General features: G+C 37.9%; 1 protein-coding gene across 1 annotated transcript in view; it reads right to left on the bottom strand.

Annotated features, from left to right (window-relative positions):
• Positions 1–16,580, bottom strand: part of LOC128533468 (myelin-associated glycoprotein-like) — a 28,805-nt gene extending 12,225 nt beyond the window's left edge. The window contains exons 1-3 of the mRNA XM_053507739.1: positions 16,406–16,580; positions 14,334–14,386; positions 13,856–14,230 (exon numbers count right to left, since the gene is read on the bottom strand). Coding sequence (XP_053363714.1) covers positions 13,856–14,230; positions 14,334–14,379 — 421 coding nt within the window. The 5' untranslated portion in view covers positions 14,380–14,386; positions 16,406–16,580. The remainder of the gene's footprint in view (positions 1–13,855; positions 14,231–14,333; positions 14,387–16,405) is intronic.
• Positions 16,581–21,604: the final 5,024 nt, after the last annotated feature.

Here is a 21,604-nt window from a genome sequence, read left to right as displayed (position 1 = left end):
CTCAGACGTCCATGAATTCTTGTCTTTTTGTTAATTTTTTTAACGTCAAACGTTCAACACTTCTTACAGTTTTCTTGCATAACTCCACTATGGTTACAACAACTTATTTGCTGTATCTTATTACGTTTTTTTTTTTATTACGGTCAAAAGCTTGTGTTCTCCACAACTTCCATATCCTAAACAACTTCTACCGTGCAACGGTACCATGCAACTACGCAATTATGGATGACGTTACAGAACAACTTACGATTAACATAAATGAATGCTTAACCAATAAACTTTAAATAAACACAACAACAAAATCGTTAAAATGAAATATGGCTCTTACATTTCCAGCCCGGAAAAAATGGACAGGCAGGGAGACTGACAATTATTATTATTTTTATTTATGATAGAGCCATGTAGTTTTACCATTCACATCAATCATCACTTTAAACCTTCTAAATGTATACTATTTGCCTTAGAGTGTTCATTTCTTTGCGTACCAAAGAAAGTGTAATAACTAGTTATGACATAATTAACAGTCCATTTCACATATAAGGCACAACTTGTCAATGGGTCTTTCCAGTGTATTGGTCTTAGTTTTAACCAGCACACGTCTCACAAGCTCTTTTTTATCAGGGAACACTTTTGTGATTCGTCCGACGACCCATGAATTTTTTGAAGAAGACTCATCAATTATTAGAACTACATCTCCAATCAAAAGGTTTTTTCTCACTTGAAACCATTTTTGACGCTCCTGAAGCAAGGGTAAATATTCACGCACCCATTGCTTCCAGAATAAGTCAGCAAGGTACTGAATTTGCTTTCACTTGCGACGTGCATAAATGTCCTCTTTTTTGAAAAGTCCAGGAGGCAGGTTTGGCTGTCTTTTCATCAACAGCAGGTGGTTGGGTGTCAGGGGTTCCAGATCTGTGGGATCGTCCGTAACAGTGGTAAGGGGTCGGTCATTCATTATTGCTTTCACCTCACACAGGAATGTATGCAAGCTCTCATCATTTAGTGTTTGTTCTTTCAGTACAGATCTCAGGATCTTTCTGACTGATCTTATCTGCCTTTCCCATATTCCACCAAAATGAGACCCAGCAGGAGGATTGAATATCCATTGTATCCCCTTTTGCATGAGAACGCCTTCAATTTTTGACTGATTCCACTGTTGGATAGCTTTATGCAATTCAATCTCAGCAACTATAAAGTTTGTTCGATTGTCAGTTCTTATGACTGACACCTGGCCTCTTCTGCACACAAAGCATCGAATGGCATTCAAACAGGAGTCTGTATTCAGTGACTGCGCAACTTCAATATGCACAGCTCTTGTTGTCAGATAAGTAAACAATACGCCATATTTTTTAACATTACTTCTACCTCATCTGACATCGAAGGGTCCGAAATAGTCAACTCCTACGTTAATGAAGGGTGGGTGATCTGATGTTATTCTGTCACATGGCAGTTCTGACATCTTTTGTTCACCAGTCTTTGCTCTGATCTTTCTACATGTCACATAACTCGAAAGAAACTTTCTCACAAGGGAGTTAGCAGTCGTAATCCAGTATTTCTGACACAATTTTGAGAGCATACAATTCCTTCCACATTGTCCAACCTTTTCATGAATGTCTCTTAAGATTGTGTTGTGATATGTGAATCTTTAGTTATAATGACTGGGTGTTTTACATGCTCAGGCATTGCAGATCTACCAAGACGTCCTCCAACTCTCAGCACTCCATCCTGCAGTACTGGATCTAGTTTGGAGAGGCAACTGTTCCTTTTTACAGATGCATCACCCTTTTGCAACATGGAAATTTCTTCTTTGAATTTTTGGCTTTGAATGAACTTGATGACTTCGTTTTCTGCTCTTGTCCTGAATTGTCAGAGACTTGTGGTTTTCTGTCATTGGGTCATCTACACATCTTTTAACCTTTTTTGTTCTCTGTTTAACCATGTCCATGATATAAAGAATCCAGGCAACGGATCTTTTTAACTACCAGTACCAGTCAGAGTGATAATTGATCAGTTTGCCCACGGCCTCCGTGCTCTCTGTAGTACTCACAAGGTTCACTGAAGCTGAATGTTTGATCTCGTTATCGTCCTCCTTTATCGACAGGTCATGAATGTTCTCAAGTCATCTACACTCTGGTTCTTTGAGAAAAGAGGGACCATGGATCCAATTGACATTTTTCATGAATTTTTCACAGGATACTCCCCTGGATGCAGAATCAGCTGGATTCTTTGAAGTATTGACATACCTCCACCGCTGTGGCTTGGTTGACTTTCTTATAATGGCAATTCTGTTGGCAACGAAGGTTTTGAAACAAAGTTTTTCCTTGTCAATATATCTCAAAACAGTTGTACTGTCAGTCCAAAATATAGAGTCCAGCAATTCCATTTCCAGTTGGCCTTTTAACATTTCGTCATTGTTCACAGCAACTACTGCCGCAGTCAATTCGATTCGCCGAATAGTGGGTTGTTTTCAGAGGTGCTACACAAGAGTTCCCCATCATAAAGGCACAATGTGTGAGTCCATCAGCATTTACCAACTTGAGGTATGAGACAATTCCACAGCCCATCTCACTTGCGTCTGAAAAGTGATAAAGTCGGGCTGTAGTTGTAACTCCAAAGTCAACTGGTTTTATGGATCTTGCCACACTGAACTCAGACAATTGATGCAACTCTTGTAGCTAGCCTTCCATTTTTTTGCAAACTGTTCAGGAATGTCGTCATCCCATGTGAGTTTTTCTTTGCACAACAGATGCATTAACATCCTAACATCCTAACATCTGTGGTCATAAAGTCATTTGAAAGACTTGTGTTGGCCTATCTGAGGGACATCACAGGACCCTTACTGGACCACCTGCAGGTTGCTTATAGAGCAAACAGGTCTGTTGATGATGCAGTCAACATGGGACTGCACTTCATTCTTCAACATCTGGACAAACCAGGGACTTATGCAAGGGTCTTGTTCATAGACTTTTCATCAGCTTTTAATACGATCATCCCAGCACTGCTTTAGACCAAACTAAACCAGCTCTCTGTTCCTAGCTCTATCTGTCACTGGATCACCAGCTTTCTGACAGACAGGCAGCAGCTAGTGAGACTGGGGAAATTCATGTCCAACAGCCACACCACCAATACTGGAGCCTCTCAGGGATGCGTTCTCTTCCCACTGCTCTTCTCCCTCTACACCAACGACTGCACCTCTACAGACACCACTGTCAAGCTCCTGAAATTTGCAGACGACACTACAATCATCGGCCTCATTCAGGACGATGATGAGTCTGCATACAGAAGTCAGGTCGAGCAGCTGGCTGTCTGGTGCAGTCACAACAACCTGGAGATGAACATGCTCAAAACAGTGTAGATGATTGTGGACTTCAGGATGATCTGAGGCAATTTCACTTCACTAAGGTATGGCCACTTATCAATGTCGTGCTGTTGTGGAATGTTTTACACTGGGCCTGGGATGCTCTTTTGTGTAAACACTTTGGAAAGTTCAACAAAGGAGTTTTCTTCCAGATTACTAACCTCCAAGTCAGTGAGCACATAGCTTTCTACTTGCTTCTTCAAATTCATGGTGCTTAACATCATGTCAACTTTTCTGCCTTGAACATTTAATCGCCTTGTTAATGACTCCGTGCAGAAAGTAGCAGAACTACCTGGGTCCATAAAGGCATCCACTTCTACTGTCTTTTCGCTTTTTTTGGACTTTATTTTAACAGGTACTATGGAGAGAATTCAGTTGTCTACAGCCCCAGTACAGGCGCTTGTTTCATGACTCACTGTAGCCGGCAAGGTATTAACTGTTTCAAAAGCAGTTTCATCAACTTTTACTATTACCTGAGCTGTGTCTTGTGTGGCAATGTGTAGCATGCGAGGATGTTTTTTTGAGCACTACTGACGTGATTTTTCTTGTGCAGTCTTTGCTTAAGTGTCCTTTTACTAAACATAAAAGCAAAATCCATTTTTTCTCGAAAAGTCCAATTTGTCTTTATATGTCTTAGCATTGAACTGGTAGCATTCATCTAAGGTATGACTTTTCTCACAGAATGCACAAGGTTTAGTGAAAGCACTGATAACTAATGCACTATTACTCTTTGCTGTAATCAAGACTTTATGATTTTCACTAATCTGTTTTACGCCGGTTGGAAAGCTGCTACCTCTTTTTCCTTTCTTTTTTAGCTTGGATCCTTGAAAAGATTTATTACAATGTTTCTTATCACTAGTCAGAACGTCCAGGTCCTCCAAACAGGATTTGACAATACTTTTGCTTATCGATCAATGAATTTCACCAACTGCATGAACTTGGCTCTTTTCCGACGGCGCTCCTTGTACTTGTATTCATGGACCCTCCATCTTTCACGCAATTTGTAGGCAGTTTTAAGATAATAATCCTCATGTTGGTAGGATTATCTAACTCATCCATGTATTTAATGTCTTCCATAACATTGCGGCAAGTTACCAGATACAGGGAGAAAGCGCTTAATGACTTTCCATCCTCTGACTTTATTTCAGGCCATTTGAATGCCTTTTGCATTAGCGCTGTTGCAATCTTTAGCTCATTTCCAAACCTGTCGTGTACCAGTTTAATCGCTTCTGCATAACCATGACGATCTGGCATGTGCTGGCAGCTCTTTACAAGGTCTCTGGGCTCTCCTCTAGTGTACTGCTCAAGAAAGTATAACTTATCAGCATCACTATCAGCTCTAGATCCAACGACATGTTCAAACGCCTATATAAAAGACCTGAACTCAAGCGGGTCTCCATGAAACAAAGAAACGTCGCACTGAAGTAAAGAAAATTGCCTTTGACTCTTCGCAAGCATTTCTGTGATATCTGTCTGACGTTGCATCACTCTCTAAAGCTCTACTGTATCAATATTATGGAGTGAATATTCACTGTCTTGGGTAAATCGCTCCTTCAACGTACTTGTCTTCTTAGGTCTGACACTTACGGGCACTCTTGAATGGGCTGCCTCACGACGTGATGACATTCTGCCATATTTTGATAACACACTGTACTCGTCATGTTCATTATGTTCCGATTTGGGAACATATGCACCACTCGATTTGATGACCACACTCTGTCTTGCAGGATGTTGTCGTTCTTCACAATCCTGATACACCTTTAATTTAGCATCGGACATTGCAAGTGCCGTTTCGATTTCCAGCTTTTTCATTTTAGCCTTTAATTGTGCTTCGTTAGTGTCTAACGCCTGCAGTTTTTCTAAATTTTCTGCTTTAACTAACAAGACTGCTCTGTTGGCTTTTTCTTTAAAATGAGCTGAGGATGCTGCAGATATTGAGGACCTTTTGGATACTGCCAAAACTACACTTCCAGGCTTATAAGAAGTGAGTGTCTTAGACACCACAATTGACACGCTGTCCATTGGTGAAACTTCATCGTTGAATGTTTGAGACATCTTAAAGCGGTTCTTAGTGTCCGCAACCCACAACTCCACTTTTGCCATGAATTCTGTGCAGCACAGCAATTTGAGCTGATACCAGTTGTGCTGATCACATTCATGTTCTTCTTCACTTAAGCACAATCACACATTTACATTGCTTTCAATAAAGTCTTTTAGCAGCCCTTTGTACTTACTACACTTAGTGTCAACGGCATTCAAATTGCAAGCATTGTCCATAAGCAACTCTATTTCGTTGGATTTTGCAGTCAGTTGACTCCACTTGCCTTCTCTGGTGTTTATCATTTCGTGAAGCTTCTCTTCGAAACCTTTGTAGACGAGCGCCCTCACACGCTCAGACTCAGCGGCATTGTCATCGTTGTCTGCCATAGCGGATTTCAAAGCAGGCAAATCCTTACTTTTGGTTCCAATTACTTATGAACATTACCTGCGTGTTCTTCTGTTCTTTCTTCGGTCCACATTCACATGATCAAAAACACGCTTGCGGGCTATCTCTCACCTGGGAGCTCATCCTCCCGGGAAAAATCCACACTCCCCACCCAGCGTGTAGACTACCATCTTTGTTGGTGGGAAAAGATTTTTTAGGCAGCGGATCAGGCTGGTTCTGGCCTGCACACAATGGCTTTGCAGGCATACCAGACTGACCTACTGGGAGCTGAGCACTGGCAGAAGGCCGTGGTTCAATCTCCGCCACAACTGGTGTGTCGGGGAGCAGCGGTCTCCAGCGAAATGTTAAATGTTCGGTCCCTTCCTCCCATGTTTCAGGATGCCGAACATCTAACACACCCATCTAATCTTACATATCATGGGTGTCACATGGGATTAGACCACAATGCAGGCACAGCTGTCTCCTGCGCGTGTCGAATACATTCTCAATACCCTAAAGGAGATGAAGCTAGACCAGAAAGTAACTTTACTACTTCCAGAGAGTGTTGGGTCTCATGGCAGCTTCCGGTTCCACGGCGATACCCTTGGACCTTCTGCAGATGCAATCGCTCCAGTGTGGCTTAAAGCCAGGGGATTTCATCCAAGGGCCAATCCCCTGAGGCAATAAGGGTTACGCGCCAAGAGCTTCGTACCCTCTCTATGGAGCTAGCGCCTCGGCATCGACATGTCATCCTAGCTCACCTTGTTTTCTTTGGAATGTAGTTTTAATGCTATGGAAAGCGTTCTCTTTCCTACACAAAGTATGACATTGAGTGTCATGTGGGATCCGATCGCAATGCGGGCACAGCTTTCTCCTGCGTGCGTTGAATCCATTTTAACACAAGAAGCGCCGCGCTAGTGTGACCTACTTATAACGCGGTTCACCGGTCATTTTGACCGCCTGTTGTTTTGAATAGGAAGCTGTTGCTGACAAACAATGATCGCTAGATGGCGCTTTCACCCAAAGCAAATAGTTTAGCTCCAAGATCACCTTGCACTTGGGCAATGCGCCATTCATTCCCGCGTTGATAATCAGCGGTATTTTTTTCATATTCAACTGAGAAAACCCACTACAAAGTCTTTAAGGGGAGTCACCAAGTCTCTACTTGATTTTATAACGTTTAAAAAAAATTAATCAGTTCGTTCATTCTATTTGAAGCTTCTGAACTTCTCAGATGTTTTCTTAGTGTGACAGTGCTTTAGATTAGTTCTGAACTCACTTCCGTGAAATTATCGCTAAAACAATGTAATGACCCCTCCTGAGGATATAAAGCTTTATTATTGTGTTTGAATAAATCAGATCTACCACAGCAAATAATAAACTATGGTATGTCATAACCAAAGCAAACACTACGATTATGCCTCGTTTCGTTCGGTGTTGCTGCTAGGCAACGGACCACGCACCTATTCGGGAATGTGGAAATGTGGAAGTGATGTGTGGCCACTCAGAACTATGTGTTTCGCCTGCCATGTGGAAGACCCGGGTTCGATTCCCAGCCAGTGACCAACAACAGTAATGCTGAGGGTTTCTAAATTAAGTTGAAATGTAAATTATTGTGTCCTATTTATGATGTCGTCGATCATGGTTATAATAAATATATAAATAATTTTTCAAGTTAAATTTTTTTTCATGCTCCAGCGATATGTAATGACAAATTTTCATTCCTTTTTCATTCCTAAAGTGAAGATCCGTTGTTCACTAGTTCCCTACAGCGCTACAGTTTGCTACTCTGTGCAGTTGTGTGTTGCACGAAGAGGTGGGTGTGTATAGCTCATAGGTGTATGTGCATGCATTTCATATGTAGTTGTTTGAGCAGTTAGTAGTATATATGTATGTGTGACTGTTTCATATATGTGTATGCAAGTGTTTCATGTGTGTTTGCATGACTGAAGTTTGATTTAAGCCCTATACAGCACCTCATAGAGTTTCAGGTAAATTTCTGGTAAAAAATCTTTCATTATGAGTGTGTGTATGCACTTTAAATATTAAGTAAACAATAAACACTGCCTTTTGCAAAGTGAAAATGAGTGCTGTTGATCAAAAGGCTGATAAACGTTCGCACAGATATATTTATCAACATTCTACTCGCTGAATAAAACGCGACAGAGCGCTCTGAGGCGAACACCCGCAGCTCCCCATTACTGTAATGCTTTCATTCACGATAGGTGTGAAGTCATCAAACCGGTTTCGCTGATGGGGGAATTGCCTGTATTGGGGATTTTCAAACAAAATAACAAGACCGAGCTGACGTCTCTGCCTAAAATGTATTTCACCAGCAAAACATAAAATAAATAAAAAATTAAATGTTAAATGGTACCAATTATATCAGGCTTTATAGTTGGATTTGATAAACTTCCTCTTCCTCCTTCCATTTGTCCACACCACCATTCTTTCCTCGTATTCTTTCGTTTTAATCTTTGTATTTAAGAGAAATATAGTTTGATTAAGGCCTAAATTTTCCTTTTTATTTATGGACAGGTGTATTTTGTTTGATCTGCACTATTGCATTATGTTTCAAGACATGCTTCCTTTACCTTAGTTAAATTTACATATTTACACCTTACAGCGTGAACAGACTGAAATCTAATGCCACAAAAAGAAAACAAAGCATTTGATCAATAAAAAATCAAAGCTTAGAGATGACCATTTTGTCATATTTTTGTGTTCATCAGATTAAATTAAAACATAAGTATTTTAATTTCTGATATGTACATATATGTTACAATCATGGTCGCTAAGGAATTTTGTTTCTCCATTCAAACTATTTATTTATTCATTATTTATTTATTTACATACAGTAAAGCTGTTTAAAAATGACCATGTTCAATAAGCTTCAATCTCTACAACAGGACAATGAGGTCTGCTAGAAGTGCAAGTTGATAACCGAAATCTTGCAAGGGCTTCCCTTCTAAATCTAGGGTAAGTAGGGCGGCTGGTCAGCGGTTATCAGACACCGTTGTAATGCGTATTGTGGAGCCTTTCCTAGGGAAAGGGAGAAATGTAACGCTCACGATTACCAGGCAAAAAGAAAGAAAAATGTATGCGTTCTGAGCACAATACATCAGGCAGTTTCAGCTAATAATGGCGAAAAAGAAACTGCCCGAAACAATTTCCCACTACAACAGCACTAAAGTTGGCGTTGATGTTATGTCTGTATTCAGTGTATTGTTAGTTTTAGTGATTTGGCTGAAACTAATTATCACTACATAAGTACCCCAACACCATTGATCATGAGTTTCAGCTGAAACTAATTCCATACATGTAACAGAAAATGTAGATGCAGATTTCAAATGTATAAATATGCAGCGCCCCCTCAAATAAATGTCTGCACATGTTAATATTGTAGCATTTTGCACGGCTAAGCAGGAACTTGGAGAGACAAGTGAGCTTCCTGGCTGCCCAATGCAATGGCTGGGAGTATTTTATTCTGCTTCTGACACAACGGCACATTCACAATAAACAGTCACAAAAACACAAGACACACTTCTAACCCACATACACACAACCTGGCCGAAACCACTAACTCAAACACCTTTCCCCAACAGGGTGACAACATAACAACCCCTCCCGCAAAGCATGATGGTTCCCAACCGAAACCCCGCCCACGCCACAATATACTCACAAGCTGAATATAAAATCTAAGCTAAGCGTTACATTTTTACATTCTTTTCCTGTTGACAGGAATCCACTATAGTAAAAGCCTACAGTATATATATATATATATCTCTATAGAGAGAGAGAGAGAGAGCTGTTCATTTATGATAAAAAGGGCTATAGAACAGATCATATTACACTGAATATAGTTACAGTGTAAGTTGAGAATTAGAACATCCAGCTAAGATAAATGTCATGTTGTTAAAATAAATAAATAAATAAATAAATAAATGAGTAACACCTTCTTAATCCAGATTTTATCAGTCAACAGCATACAATTTATCTTAGCCGGATGTTCTAATTCTCAAAAATGTGTAACCTAAAGTAAGACTTGTCACACTGTAATTGGAATATTTACAAAACTGAAAGGCTGTCTTATGAATAAAAAAACCCTAAGTTAAAGCAGATGGGCTATAGAACAGATCATATTATTTTTTTAATATATTTTTATATATTTATATATTTTTTTTAATCGTAAATGAACAGCTCTAAGTAGATGGATATAGTCAAATTTACTATATGCTTGCACAATGGTGGATTCCTGTCAACAAGACAAGAACTTAAAAATGTAACGCTTAGCTTAGATTTGGTTTATGATAATCTTATAGTAGAAAACACGAGGTAACTTTGACTATATTCATTTACTTAGGCGTTTACTGTAGGCTTTACGTAGGGGTCTGTCAGACAACGGTAATTTGTCTTCAGTCTGTCGAATTCAGCGGACGTGGACTCATCACTGTGCTTGTTGTAACTGAACAAAGGGGAGGTGTGTGTGTGTGTGTGTGTGCGCGCACGCGCACATACTTTTTGTACTGTTATAAAAATTCTAAATGTAAGCAAACAAAATACTGCATAAATAACTGCATATATGGAATGAAACCTGAGAAAGTTACATATACGCACTGAATGACGCATAGATAGTATGCGCGATCCCTTGCGCCATCTGCTGAGAGAAATGAGAATCGCAGGTTGGAAAACGCAGGAAACGGTATGGCCGCCGCGCAGCTGTCAGGAATTTCACGTAAATAAGAGCGAAATAGCTTTATACTGGCCAGAGACTTGCAGTGCGGTCGAGTGGGTATTCTCGTTCCCATAGCGTTTTCACGCAGCATCGAGTGTAGCTTTTAAAAGGGAACGTCTCGGGTTACTTTGCTGTAGCCCTGTTCTATGAAAAAGCGGGAACGAGATGCTTCGCTCCAATGCCGCACTGCGGACATGACTGGACATCCTTCAGACAAAATTGACCTGAGGATGTTTCCGGTTTACTCCTATTTATAACCTGAAGGTGCACCTCATCGATTGACGTCACCTGACTGAGGTTATATAAGCCAACATTTTTTTGCTCATTTGTACTGGTTGGGGTCTGTTTGTCAGAAAGTTGGAGATCCACTGACACAGAGATGAGCATTAAAACATAATTTTCCCTCCTGCCATTCAGATGGCTTAGGGTTGTGTGTAAAAGGTTTGTGATTGTTACACAAACTGGTGGTTGAGCCATTTGGACACTATGCAAACTATATTGGGTCAGATGTGTAGTGAAGAAAGTATTTGACCAACTTACAAAACATTTAATCACAACTGAGGTCAGGGCTACAGGAGGACATTCATTGCAGCAGGTTGGGGTTACTTTGGCATGTTGGGAAGTTGCCTTTCTGGTGTTCACTCTCCTTAAGACTGATCTCATGTCACACTTTGAAATGATGAACATATTTTTTGTACCAACACTCTCCACATGCATGCTGCTATTTGCAACACTAGAGAGATTAACATTTATCTCATCTGTAAGGTTGTTAGCTATAGCCTTGAAACATGCCTAGAAAATCTATTCATGCTACATAGACACATTCATATTTTTCTGGATGTTGTTTTTTTATCATCTGTTATTACTCTTAGTATCTGCCACAGAGCCACTTTTCTGGATCTGTAATTCTAGTTTTCTAATGTTGCCCCTATTTACCTCCCCACGGTGTATGACATGGCCTTTTAATCATCCATACTCCCATAAGTGATCCCTGTTGTAGCAGAGGATCCCAGACATATTTATCCAGTTTTTAGTTAGAGAATGTATCTGATTATGTTTTTTTGTTTTTGTTTGTTTTTTTATGGGGGATTTCTGGTTACTGGTGCATTCCAGTGCACAACCTCCTTCTGAAACAGTGTGTCCTATTTAAGTTTTTATTTATATTTTAGCTGGAGTGTGGAGTGAAGTCCAAGAACCTACCAGTGAAGGTATGGCATTACATGTTTAAGACTGGGAATAGTAAAGGGAGTAATAAATATAGGCTGAGTAAGGTTCTTTTTACCACTTATCATGTATTTTGATAAAATGTTTTTTTTTCTTTTAGTTTTTTAATTGTAAAAGAGTCATTGTTAATGTTATTGCAAAAGAGTCATCAACTGTTACTAAATCTTTTAAAGAATACAATATAATCAATCCCTACTTTTTATGCTTTTATCAATTTCCTTGGCATTTAAATAAACAAGATGTCCACACATTTTGACTGGCATATCCCCTTTTTATAATTATTATATATACAGTATATACAGTGGAACCACGGATTGCAAGAGTTCCGCAAGACAAGCTAAAATTTTAAAACATTTTTGCCTTGTTTTGCCAAGTCTTGTTTTAATGCAGAGCAGCACATAATCACAACTTTGATTATGGTTCTTCTCTCTCGCGCGCTGCAGAATTGTGGGTAAACGTCTCCTGCAGAGGTGGGACAAAGTCATTGTTTGGCAAGTCACAAGTAAGTCTCAATTCATTGCCCTCAAGTCCCGAGTCAAGTCTCGAGTCAAGACAGGCAAGTCCCGAGTCAAGTCCCAAGTCAAAGGCCATCAAGTCTAAAGTCAAGTTCAAAGTTTGACTTTCGGGTCTTTTCAAGTCTTTTTAGCAGAAAAATAAAATGTATACAGATTATGTATGGTTGTAAGATCTGTATTTATTAAACAAACCTTTTTTTATAAAAGAACATTGCTCAGATACATAAAAATACAAATGTTAGTAAATGCTAGTAGCAATGTAAAATGGTAGCACATATTCTCAATGAAGTAGGCTACTTCATACAAACAATAACGTTGTTTTCTTCACATAACATTAAAGAACTTTGCTCTCTACCTTGTGTAATACACTCACGTAGGCTACCTCATACAAACAATCCGGCTTTCAAAATCCCGATCAGTATGAACCATTAGGGGTTTGCAGATTATAGTGTTTGAAAGGTGACTTTGGGGAACTGTACAGTCTCATTGATATAAACATGCAGCTTGTAAATTACTTAGCTGATAAGGTAGTCTTGACATTCATTCAAAACTTACCTCAAGTGTCGAACAAAGTTGAAAGTTGTGGCATCTCCGTCTGTAATCTTCGACCCGCATGTTTTACATACTGCAATTCGTTTTTTGTTGACCACTTTGTAATTTTTATAGCCAAACGAAACTACCTTTTGTATCATTTCGCAAACTGGCACGTTCACGTTGTTGTCATGTTGGACGCTGTCGAATCAAAAGAATCTATGGTACTTTGATTGGATGTCGTGCCGAATGCGCGCATGCTCTCTGTCACACACATGCGCACAGACATATAAACAGAGATAGAGCGGTCCGTGTTAACATACTTTTTATCTTTGGGCTTTTTATGGGAAGTAGCAAGTCTTTACAAGTCAATAGGCGCAAGTCCAAGTGAAAGTCACAAGTTATTTATATTAAAGTCCAAGTTGAGTTGCAAGTCTTTTTATATTTTGTCATGTCGAGTCTAAAGTCATCAAATTCATGACTCGAGTCTGACTCGAGTCCAAGTCACATGACTCAATTCCACACCTCTGGTCTCCCGTATTCCTGTCTCTTTGTACTGTTTATTATAACACTGTGACCACGTATGTGTGTGTGTGTGTATGTGTGTGTGTTTCTGTGCATATGGCATTATTTATTTTGTGTTTGTATGTGTGTGAAAATCATCCTTTCACATGCACACATTTACTGTTTATTATAAAGTAGTAAAACAAAAGCATGTGTCATTGAAGAGGTTCGTTAAAGATCCAGTTTCTCTCTCTGTAAAGCAGTGATTCCGTTAGTGTGTGTGTGTGTGTGTGTGTGTGTGTGTGTGTGTGTGTGTGTGTGTGTGTGTAAAAATCTGACTTTTCACTATTTCTTAAGGGGAAATTTGCATTGATATACAAGTATTTTAATATACAAGCATGGTTCCGGAATGAATTACGCTCACAATCCAGGGTTCCTCTGTACATATATATCCATTTTTTGCAGTTGAATTTTCTTTATTGCATCACTATTTAAATGCTCATTTCCGGGAAATCAACAAATAGAAAAAAATCTAAAATAGTAAATTCCAAAACAAAACTCACACTTCATGATGATGTTCACACACTGCTCCACGAAGGAGAATTTATCTCTACCTGGAATTTCAATTCTGAAACAGAATGGGCCGTTGTCATGGTCTTTTACATCATCTATCTCCAGTGAGCAGTTTTTCTCACTCAGTCGGCCAATTAGCTTTGTGCGATCCTTAAAGCTATCGGCGATGTTTAAAGAATCTTCGTCGTAGATTTTTCGCTCTTTGTCTGACTTTTCGTGCCAGATTCCCTTCAGCCGAGAGCTAGGAAGCTCCGTGCCAGGGTAATTAAACTTACAGGGCAACACAACACAAGATGAGACAAGTGCCTTCATTTCAGGTTCAACTTCTGCCTTCCACACATCCGACAAAACAGAGGCAAAGATCACTGTGGAAGATGATCAAAATAGCAGGACCATATTTTTACTTACCATATGCAGCTGTATTTAATAAAAAGCAAATAAATAAACTAAATAAATGTTATTCTGTACCTTGAAGACAAATCCAGCAGAGCACTGTTTTTGAATGTGGATCCATACTGTAACTTTGAAGAAAATGTATTGTTTTTCAACTTTTCAATACATAGCTGATATCAGTAATATATTTTAAATAAATAATAAATCAAACATGTATTTCATACTAAAATAATTACTTCAGTTTATGCAGTTTCTTTGCACCAAAGCCCTTACATTTTGATCCTTAGGATTATAAGTGTATAAAATTATAAATAATGAAAAAAAGATATTACAAATCTGATACAAGAGTAGTTAATATTTTGTTAAATTTAAAGATAAACATATGCAGCACATATATGTTTTGAGCAAATGCGAAAATGTGCTTTAAGTCAGACTCTGGGTTCATTTATTTATTTACTAAGAAAGATAAGGAAAGCATAAAAGATGTCCAGATTGTAAGGATGCAGAAACCAAAATAGATACTTAAATGTTTAACACTACATATCCTCAATCAGATACAAATGATCTTCTTAAAGAATAACCCATGACTGACCACTTGTTGTTACTTATATCGTGATGAATAGTTGTTCTAATATTCTAACTTCATCTCTCCCTCTCTTGTGTAAATAAATCAAAAGAATTAACTCGAATATTTCAAAAAAGACAGAAATCCTGATGCTTTAGAATAGTATATTATCATATCTAATAGAAGCAGAAAACTAAGAGAATACTTCTCCATAATAATGGTTATCTTTATTAAAAAACATCATGGTTTAATTAATCTCACTTGCTCACTTATTGTCTATATCATTTTATCCCGTATACAGGGTCGGGGGCCTGGAGCCTATCTCAGAAGACCTAGGGCATGAGGTGGGTACACTCTAGATGGGGCACCAATCCATCGCAGGGCACACACATACACACACTTGGGGCAATTTGGGAATGCTAATTAGTTTAATCCTCATGTCTTTCGACGTTACCCGGATGAAACCCGCCAAGCACGGGGAAAATATGCAAACTCCACACCCACAGACCCAAGGCAGGAAGTGAACCCGGTACCGGGAGGTGCAAGGGGACAGTGCTACTAACCATTAAGCCACTGTGTCGCCTTGGTATAAATAATCTGTTTATTATTTTTTTATTGTTATAAAAATCAGCCCATTATTATTCAATATTCAACAGCAGTATTATAAAAGGTACTGTACTTTTATTATAATAAAAAAAAAGCTTTGGAAATAATGAACTATATATAGTATATAGTTGATATATATGATATATATCATCAAATAATTGGTACGAATGACAAAATGGAAGCAGTAAGGATATAATTATTATCAAGACCAAGTGGTAAATCCAAAACTAATTAATTGCAAAACAGTTTGACCCAAATGTTCGCTGTCAGAGGACAATTCAGGAATAAGCTGTTCCATAAAAGGCCAGAATATTATTTTTTTATACATAAAGAATAAACCTATTATTTGATGAAGGTATTTGGTAAAATTTTACCAAATGGTAAAATTTTGGTAAGAGTACTTATCATTGCATGCAAAATGCAGCATTAGTGGTATTTCTATCATAACCACTATAAACAAATTAATACATTATAAAGACATAACCCAGGTGTATTTTATTTTGTTTTTATATGTTTGATAGCAATGATTCTTGATTAGCCCTTAGTCTATGAATGTCTTTAAATAACAAGTAAAATTTAAATAAGACTTTGGTGGACCCCGTACAGTGCAGGAAACACCTGCTGTTTCCTCTGACCCCTAGTTTACTTATAGACAGTGTAAAAAATCAACTACTGTAAACTATATTTAGATAAGACATGTTTTTTCCTCCAATATGCTTTAGCCGGGTTTAAAAAATAACAATTAAAACCTTTTTTTTTCAACTCATTATCTCTTTAACTATATCTTACAGTCATGGCTTGTTAAATAAAACATAATTGTGAACAAAAAGTATTATGCAAATTCTTTAAATTATCAATTTCAACCCATGAAAAAAAATGTATACACACACAGAAATATACTATACAATTACAGCATTGCAAATATTGATTACACAAAGAGATTATTAAAATGATATAAAAGGCAAAAACAACTTACATTTTGGTTGTTGGATGTAGAAAAACTATTATCTCCTGAGTGACAGATTTCTACTGCTCTACAAGTATATTGACTTCTTTGTGAAAAAGGAGGTGCAAGTAAAAGTCCTGCCCACATTCTGCCCTGCATTTTCAAAACTGAGGTGTAAAACTCCAGAAACAAGTTTTTGTCGCTTCAGAACTGGCACTTTTCTGTGGAATAACATGACAAATCACACATCATTACTTAAGTTAACATGTGAATCTGTATACAACATACAGATGGGTAAGAAATGAAAGAAAAAAACTAACAAAAGCTGGCTTATTAAGGTGCTGGCCCACCAGAAAAAACAAGCAGGTTTGGGTAGATAATTTACAACATGCAAGAGAAAAAAAAGTGTCATAATAGTGATCACATTTTGTTGATGTTTCTTTGAGTACTTAATTTGAATCCAGGAGTGAGTCTGATATTGTTGTGTCAAGAAGAACGCTGCAAAAGACATTTACTATATTGTACATATACTATAGTTTTGGAGACCTGACAATCACCCCCATATATGGTTTATGAACATATTAGAAGGCCTGAGTCACATTTTAAAGTTCAGTGGTTGAAGCCTAGGCAACATGCAGACCACTGAATTTGTGTCTCTGGTGGCATAGTGGTAAGCACTGTGACCTCACACCACCAGGGTCAAAGGTTTGGGTCCCATATTTTGGTCTGTATGTGTGGAGTTTGCATGTTCCCCCATGCTTGATGGGTTTCCCCCTGGGTTTTTTCTGCACAATCCAAAGACATGCAGATTTGGCTAATCGCCATTTCCAAATTGCCATGTGTGTGTGTGTGTGTGTGTTTGCCCTGTGATGGACGGGCATCCCATCTAGGATATACCTCACCTACAGCACTGTGGCTTCTGCTTGTTATAAATGTAAGTCTACACTCACACCATCCATTTCTGGATCGAGTTTGACACCCCTAATCTACAGAATAAGTGCAATACACATGTGTGTGATCTAATATGTATAAAATTGTGTAAAGACCATTATAGAGTAAAGGGTTTAGAGGAAAACAGTGGAAGAGTTGGAGAAAGATAAGGAGGAAACATATCTCACATCTACTGAATAGGTTGTACAGTAAAAAGTTGTGCTTGAGATTCCTCCTAGTCAGCCCTGTCAGACAAAACGCTCCCACATGAATGTTACTTCCTCTCTTATGCTGAAACAGTGACCTGAATAATTCTGATTAAATGTGAGAAGTGCATCACCTGCTGTCTGATATAGCAAATTACAGCAGCTCCAAGGAGCATGAAAAAAAAATATATATTTATATATATATATATATATATATATATATATATATATATATATATATATATATATATATATATATATATATCATAAGAAGGCTTTTGGTGAGGAAATTCATTAATAACCTCTAAAAACAGACCCTGATTATACTATATACTTATACTTTCATTTCAATTTAATCCAACTTTATTAACATTAGAATTAACATTTGACATTGTGACTAAGCATTTTCACAGGACCACAAATTCTGGATATAAATACAAATAAATGTTTAAATGCAAGCAGGAGGCAAAGGTGGCAAGAAAAAAATCTCCATGAGATAAACATAAAAAAAAAAAAAACCTTTTTTGCAACCAGAAAAGGAACTCACTTTTAAGGTCAAAGTACAAGTGTTTAACAGGAAATGTGTTTTGTTTGGTGTAAAGTCTACTTTCGTCAGGTTACTGACTGTTCAGTCATGGAAACTTGGTCACAAATCTGTTTGTGACAATTTAAGTCTTTAAACTATTCAAACGGTTGCACTTGTATGCCATCATAGTGAAACTCCTTGTATACATGCAATTGCAGCCATCATTGTCAATATTAATTGGAAGAGCCCTCAGTTATTACAAAAACCTACAGTAAGGGTCGGAGGCCAGAAGGGGTATCTCAGACATCTCTCTCATGTGTAGCTTGGGTACAGTATTTGAAAAAAATGGAATGAAATTCATGAACTTTCAGATGAGATCTAAAATGAGAAAATTATTCACTTACTTACCATCTATACCGCTCTATATTGTATACCGGGTCACACAGGTCCTAGAGTTTATACTTAGGGCAGGTGGCAGGGTATACCCTGAACAGGGTGCCAATCAATCACAAGGCACAACATGCACACTTACTCACACGGTCCAGCAATTAGAAAATGGCAATTAGCCTAATGCGCATGTCTTTGGACCGGGAGGTAACCGGAGTTCCCAGAAAAAACCCACCAAGCACGGGAAGAACACACAGACTCCATACACACAAACGCAGGAATCGAACCTGAAGGTGCATGGCGACAGTGCTAACCATTAGCCCCCTCCCCAAAAGCTAAAGCAAAATTCTGAACTTTTTATCAGATTTTTTTTATCTTTTTAAAATAAAATGTTTATCATTTGAAAAATTTTACTATATAATTCACATCAACATTTTTATCAGAAAATTACCCCTAGTGTTAATTGTTATCAGGAAATTTTGTCTTATAGGTTAAGTACTGGATCACTGTGACACATGTGTCGCATGCATGGAAAAAAAATCTTGAATGTAGTCAAACTTGTCAACAATTTCTTATTATATACTAAGTTCTGACCAAGCTGTCTGATTGTACCAAAAGCATTCCACAAGTGGTGAAAATAAACCCAGGGATGTACTCTCCTGTAAAGACTGGTAACTGTCTTGGATGCTTTTTAAAACAAGGCATATTTTTCTAAACATTATACTATATGTTTTAAACTGTTAAAATAATAAATTTGCTCACTGTTATCAAATATTTATTAAGGTCCTGAGATGCAATGTAACAGCCTTTGTGCAGGGCTTTAGAGGGGCTCAGTGTGATGTTATTGTGTGCACTTCCGGAAGACCTTTGGCGATCTTAGAAATGACATGTAAATGTTTTGTAGGTAAAAGCTGTGGAGTACACATCTATCAAAATGTGTCTCATAAAGAGACGCATGGCACTCTTACTACAGTGACCCTATAGGGGGCGCTAGGCTTCTGTGACAGAGTGCACTGCCAAGTCACTAACAGTAAGAGGAATTACACTATGATTTTACAAGTGCAATAGATCTATAAGACACATTGAGGAAAGTATGTAAGGAAATTATTTTCATAATAGTTTTCAAGTGTGTATGTGCTATAATAATGTCCTGTATATAAAGCCAACTGAACACTGGTAAATGGTTTAATTACAATATTCTTAATATTCTTGATGTTCTCAATATACTTGCTTCCCTTGGGAAACATCATTAGAAGACATGGGATTAGTTTCCATTGTTATGCTGATGATACCCAATTATATATCTCAACAAAACCAGACGAAATACCCAAGTTGTCTAGATTAACCGAGTGTGTCCAGGACATAAAAGATTGGATGACCAAAAACTTTCTTTTACTAAATTCAGATAAGACAGAGATATTACTCATCGGCCCAAAAACCAGCACACAACAGCTTTCACAATTCAGCCTGCGTTTAGAAGGATGTACTGTTACTACCAGCTCAACAGTAAAAGACCTGGGCGTGATATTAGACAGTAACTTGTCTTTAGAAAATCATATTTCCAATATCACAAAAACAGCCTTTTTCCATCTTAGAAATATTGCCAAACTTAGGAGTATCTTATCCGTATCTGATGCAGAAAAGCTAGTTCATGCATTCATGACCTCCAGACTGGACTATTGTAATGCACTACTAGGTGGTTGTCCTGCATCCTCAATAAACAAGCTACAGTTAGTCCAAAATGCAGCCGCCAGGGTTCTCACTAGATCCAGAAAATATGATCATATAACACCTATATTATCATCTCTGCACTGGCTACCTGTTCAGTTTAGAATTAATTACAAAATAGTACTACTTACATATAAGGCTTTAAATGGTTTAGCTCCCACATACCTAACCAGTCTTCTGATACGCTACAATCCACCACGCTCCTTAAGATCACAAAACTCTAGAGTTCTGGTAATTCCCAGATATTTTAAATCTACAAAAGGGGGAAAGGGCATTTTCATATTTAGCTTCAAAACTTTGGAATAGCCTTCCAGACACTGTTCGGAAAGCAGACACGGTTTCCCAATTCAAAAGTAGACTCAAGACGCATCTCTTTAATCTGGCATACGCGTAACTCATCCCATAACCTCATACTCCAGTACACCTATCCTGAATGGCAACTACGCTAATTCTCTCCATCTTTTCTGTATTTTTCTACCCATCACGAGGCATCTGGAGATTGTGCCAGCTTTAGTGGACAAAGGCCAACCCTGCGAGGTTTCTGAGGCATCCAGAGAAGGACCAGCTTCAGCTGGATTCTGCTTTATGATGGCTGGAGCTACACATCCTGCTCCTGTGCTTCCAGTGATCCAGACCCCATCTGCCCTCTGCACCTACTGACTCCCTGTGCTGAACTGGACTTCATGTTAATCTACACAACTTCTGTCATATTGAACTTTCACCTGCACAACACACATGATGTTATTTCTATCAGTTATCACCCAGATGAGGATGGGTTCCCTGATTGAGTCTGGTTCCTCTCAAGGTTTCTTCCTTTTGCCATCTCAGGAAGTTTTTTCTTGCCACTGTCGCCGTCACCCTTGGCTTGCTCATCAGAGACATTTCATTCATTATTCATTCATCTAATTATAATCTAGACACATTTTTCTCAAACATACACACTTCCAAATATTTTCTTTTCTAAAAAAGAAAATAAAAATTTTTATATTGTGAAGCTGCTTTGAGACAATGACCATTGTTAAAAGCGCTATATAAATAAAATTGAATTCAATTGATATTTTTTTCTATTGTATATTTACACATCTTTAGTCCTGGTCCTGTTATGCCCATTAACATTTTAGTGCTTCATAATTTGGGATGTTTCATGTTAAAAGTGTGAATATGGATTATTTGTTGTAATAATTATACCCACTTCAACGTAAAAAAAAAAAAAAAAGTTTAGTAACAAGTTAGTAACAGCTTTATATATATATATATATATATATATATATATATATATATATATATATATATATATATATATAGCATACATTTACTTAACTTTTAGAGAAATTTGCTGGTTGTGGGCTTATTTCTCCAGGGTTGACAGCCCAACTTTTCATCTACTCAAAAATGTAAATTGTCTCCCATTGATGCAGTTTTGTCTAAGTGGTTGTTTATCTATAAAAAAAA

Source organism: Clarias gariepinus, chromosome 11 (genome assembly GCF_024256425.1).
Source record: "Clarias gariepinus isolate MV-2021 ecotype Netherlands chromosome 11, CGAR_prim_01v2, whole genome shotgun sequence".
Classification (NCBI taxonomy): Eukaryota; Metazoa; Chordata; class Actinopteri; order Siluriformes; family Clariidae; genus Clarias; species Clarias gariepinus.
Note: the sequence above shows the minus strand (reverse complement) of the source record. Positions and strands in the feature narration are given on the sequence as shown.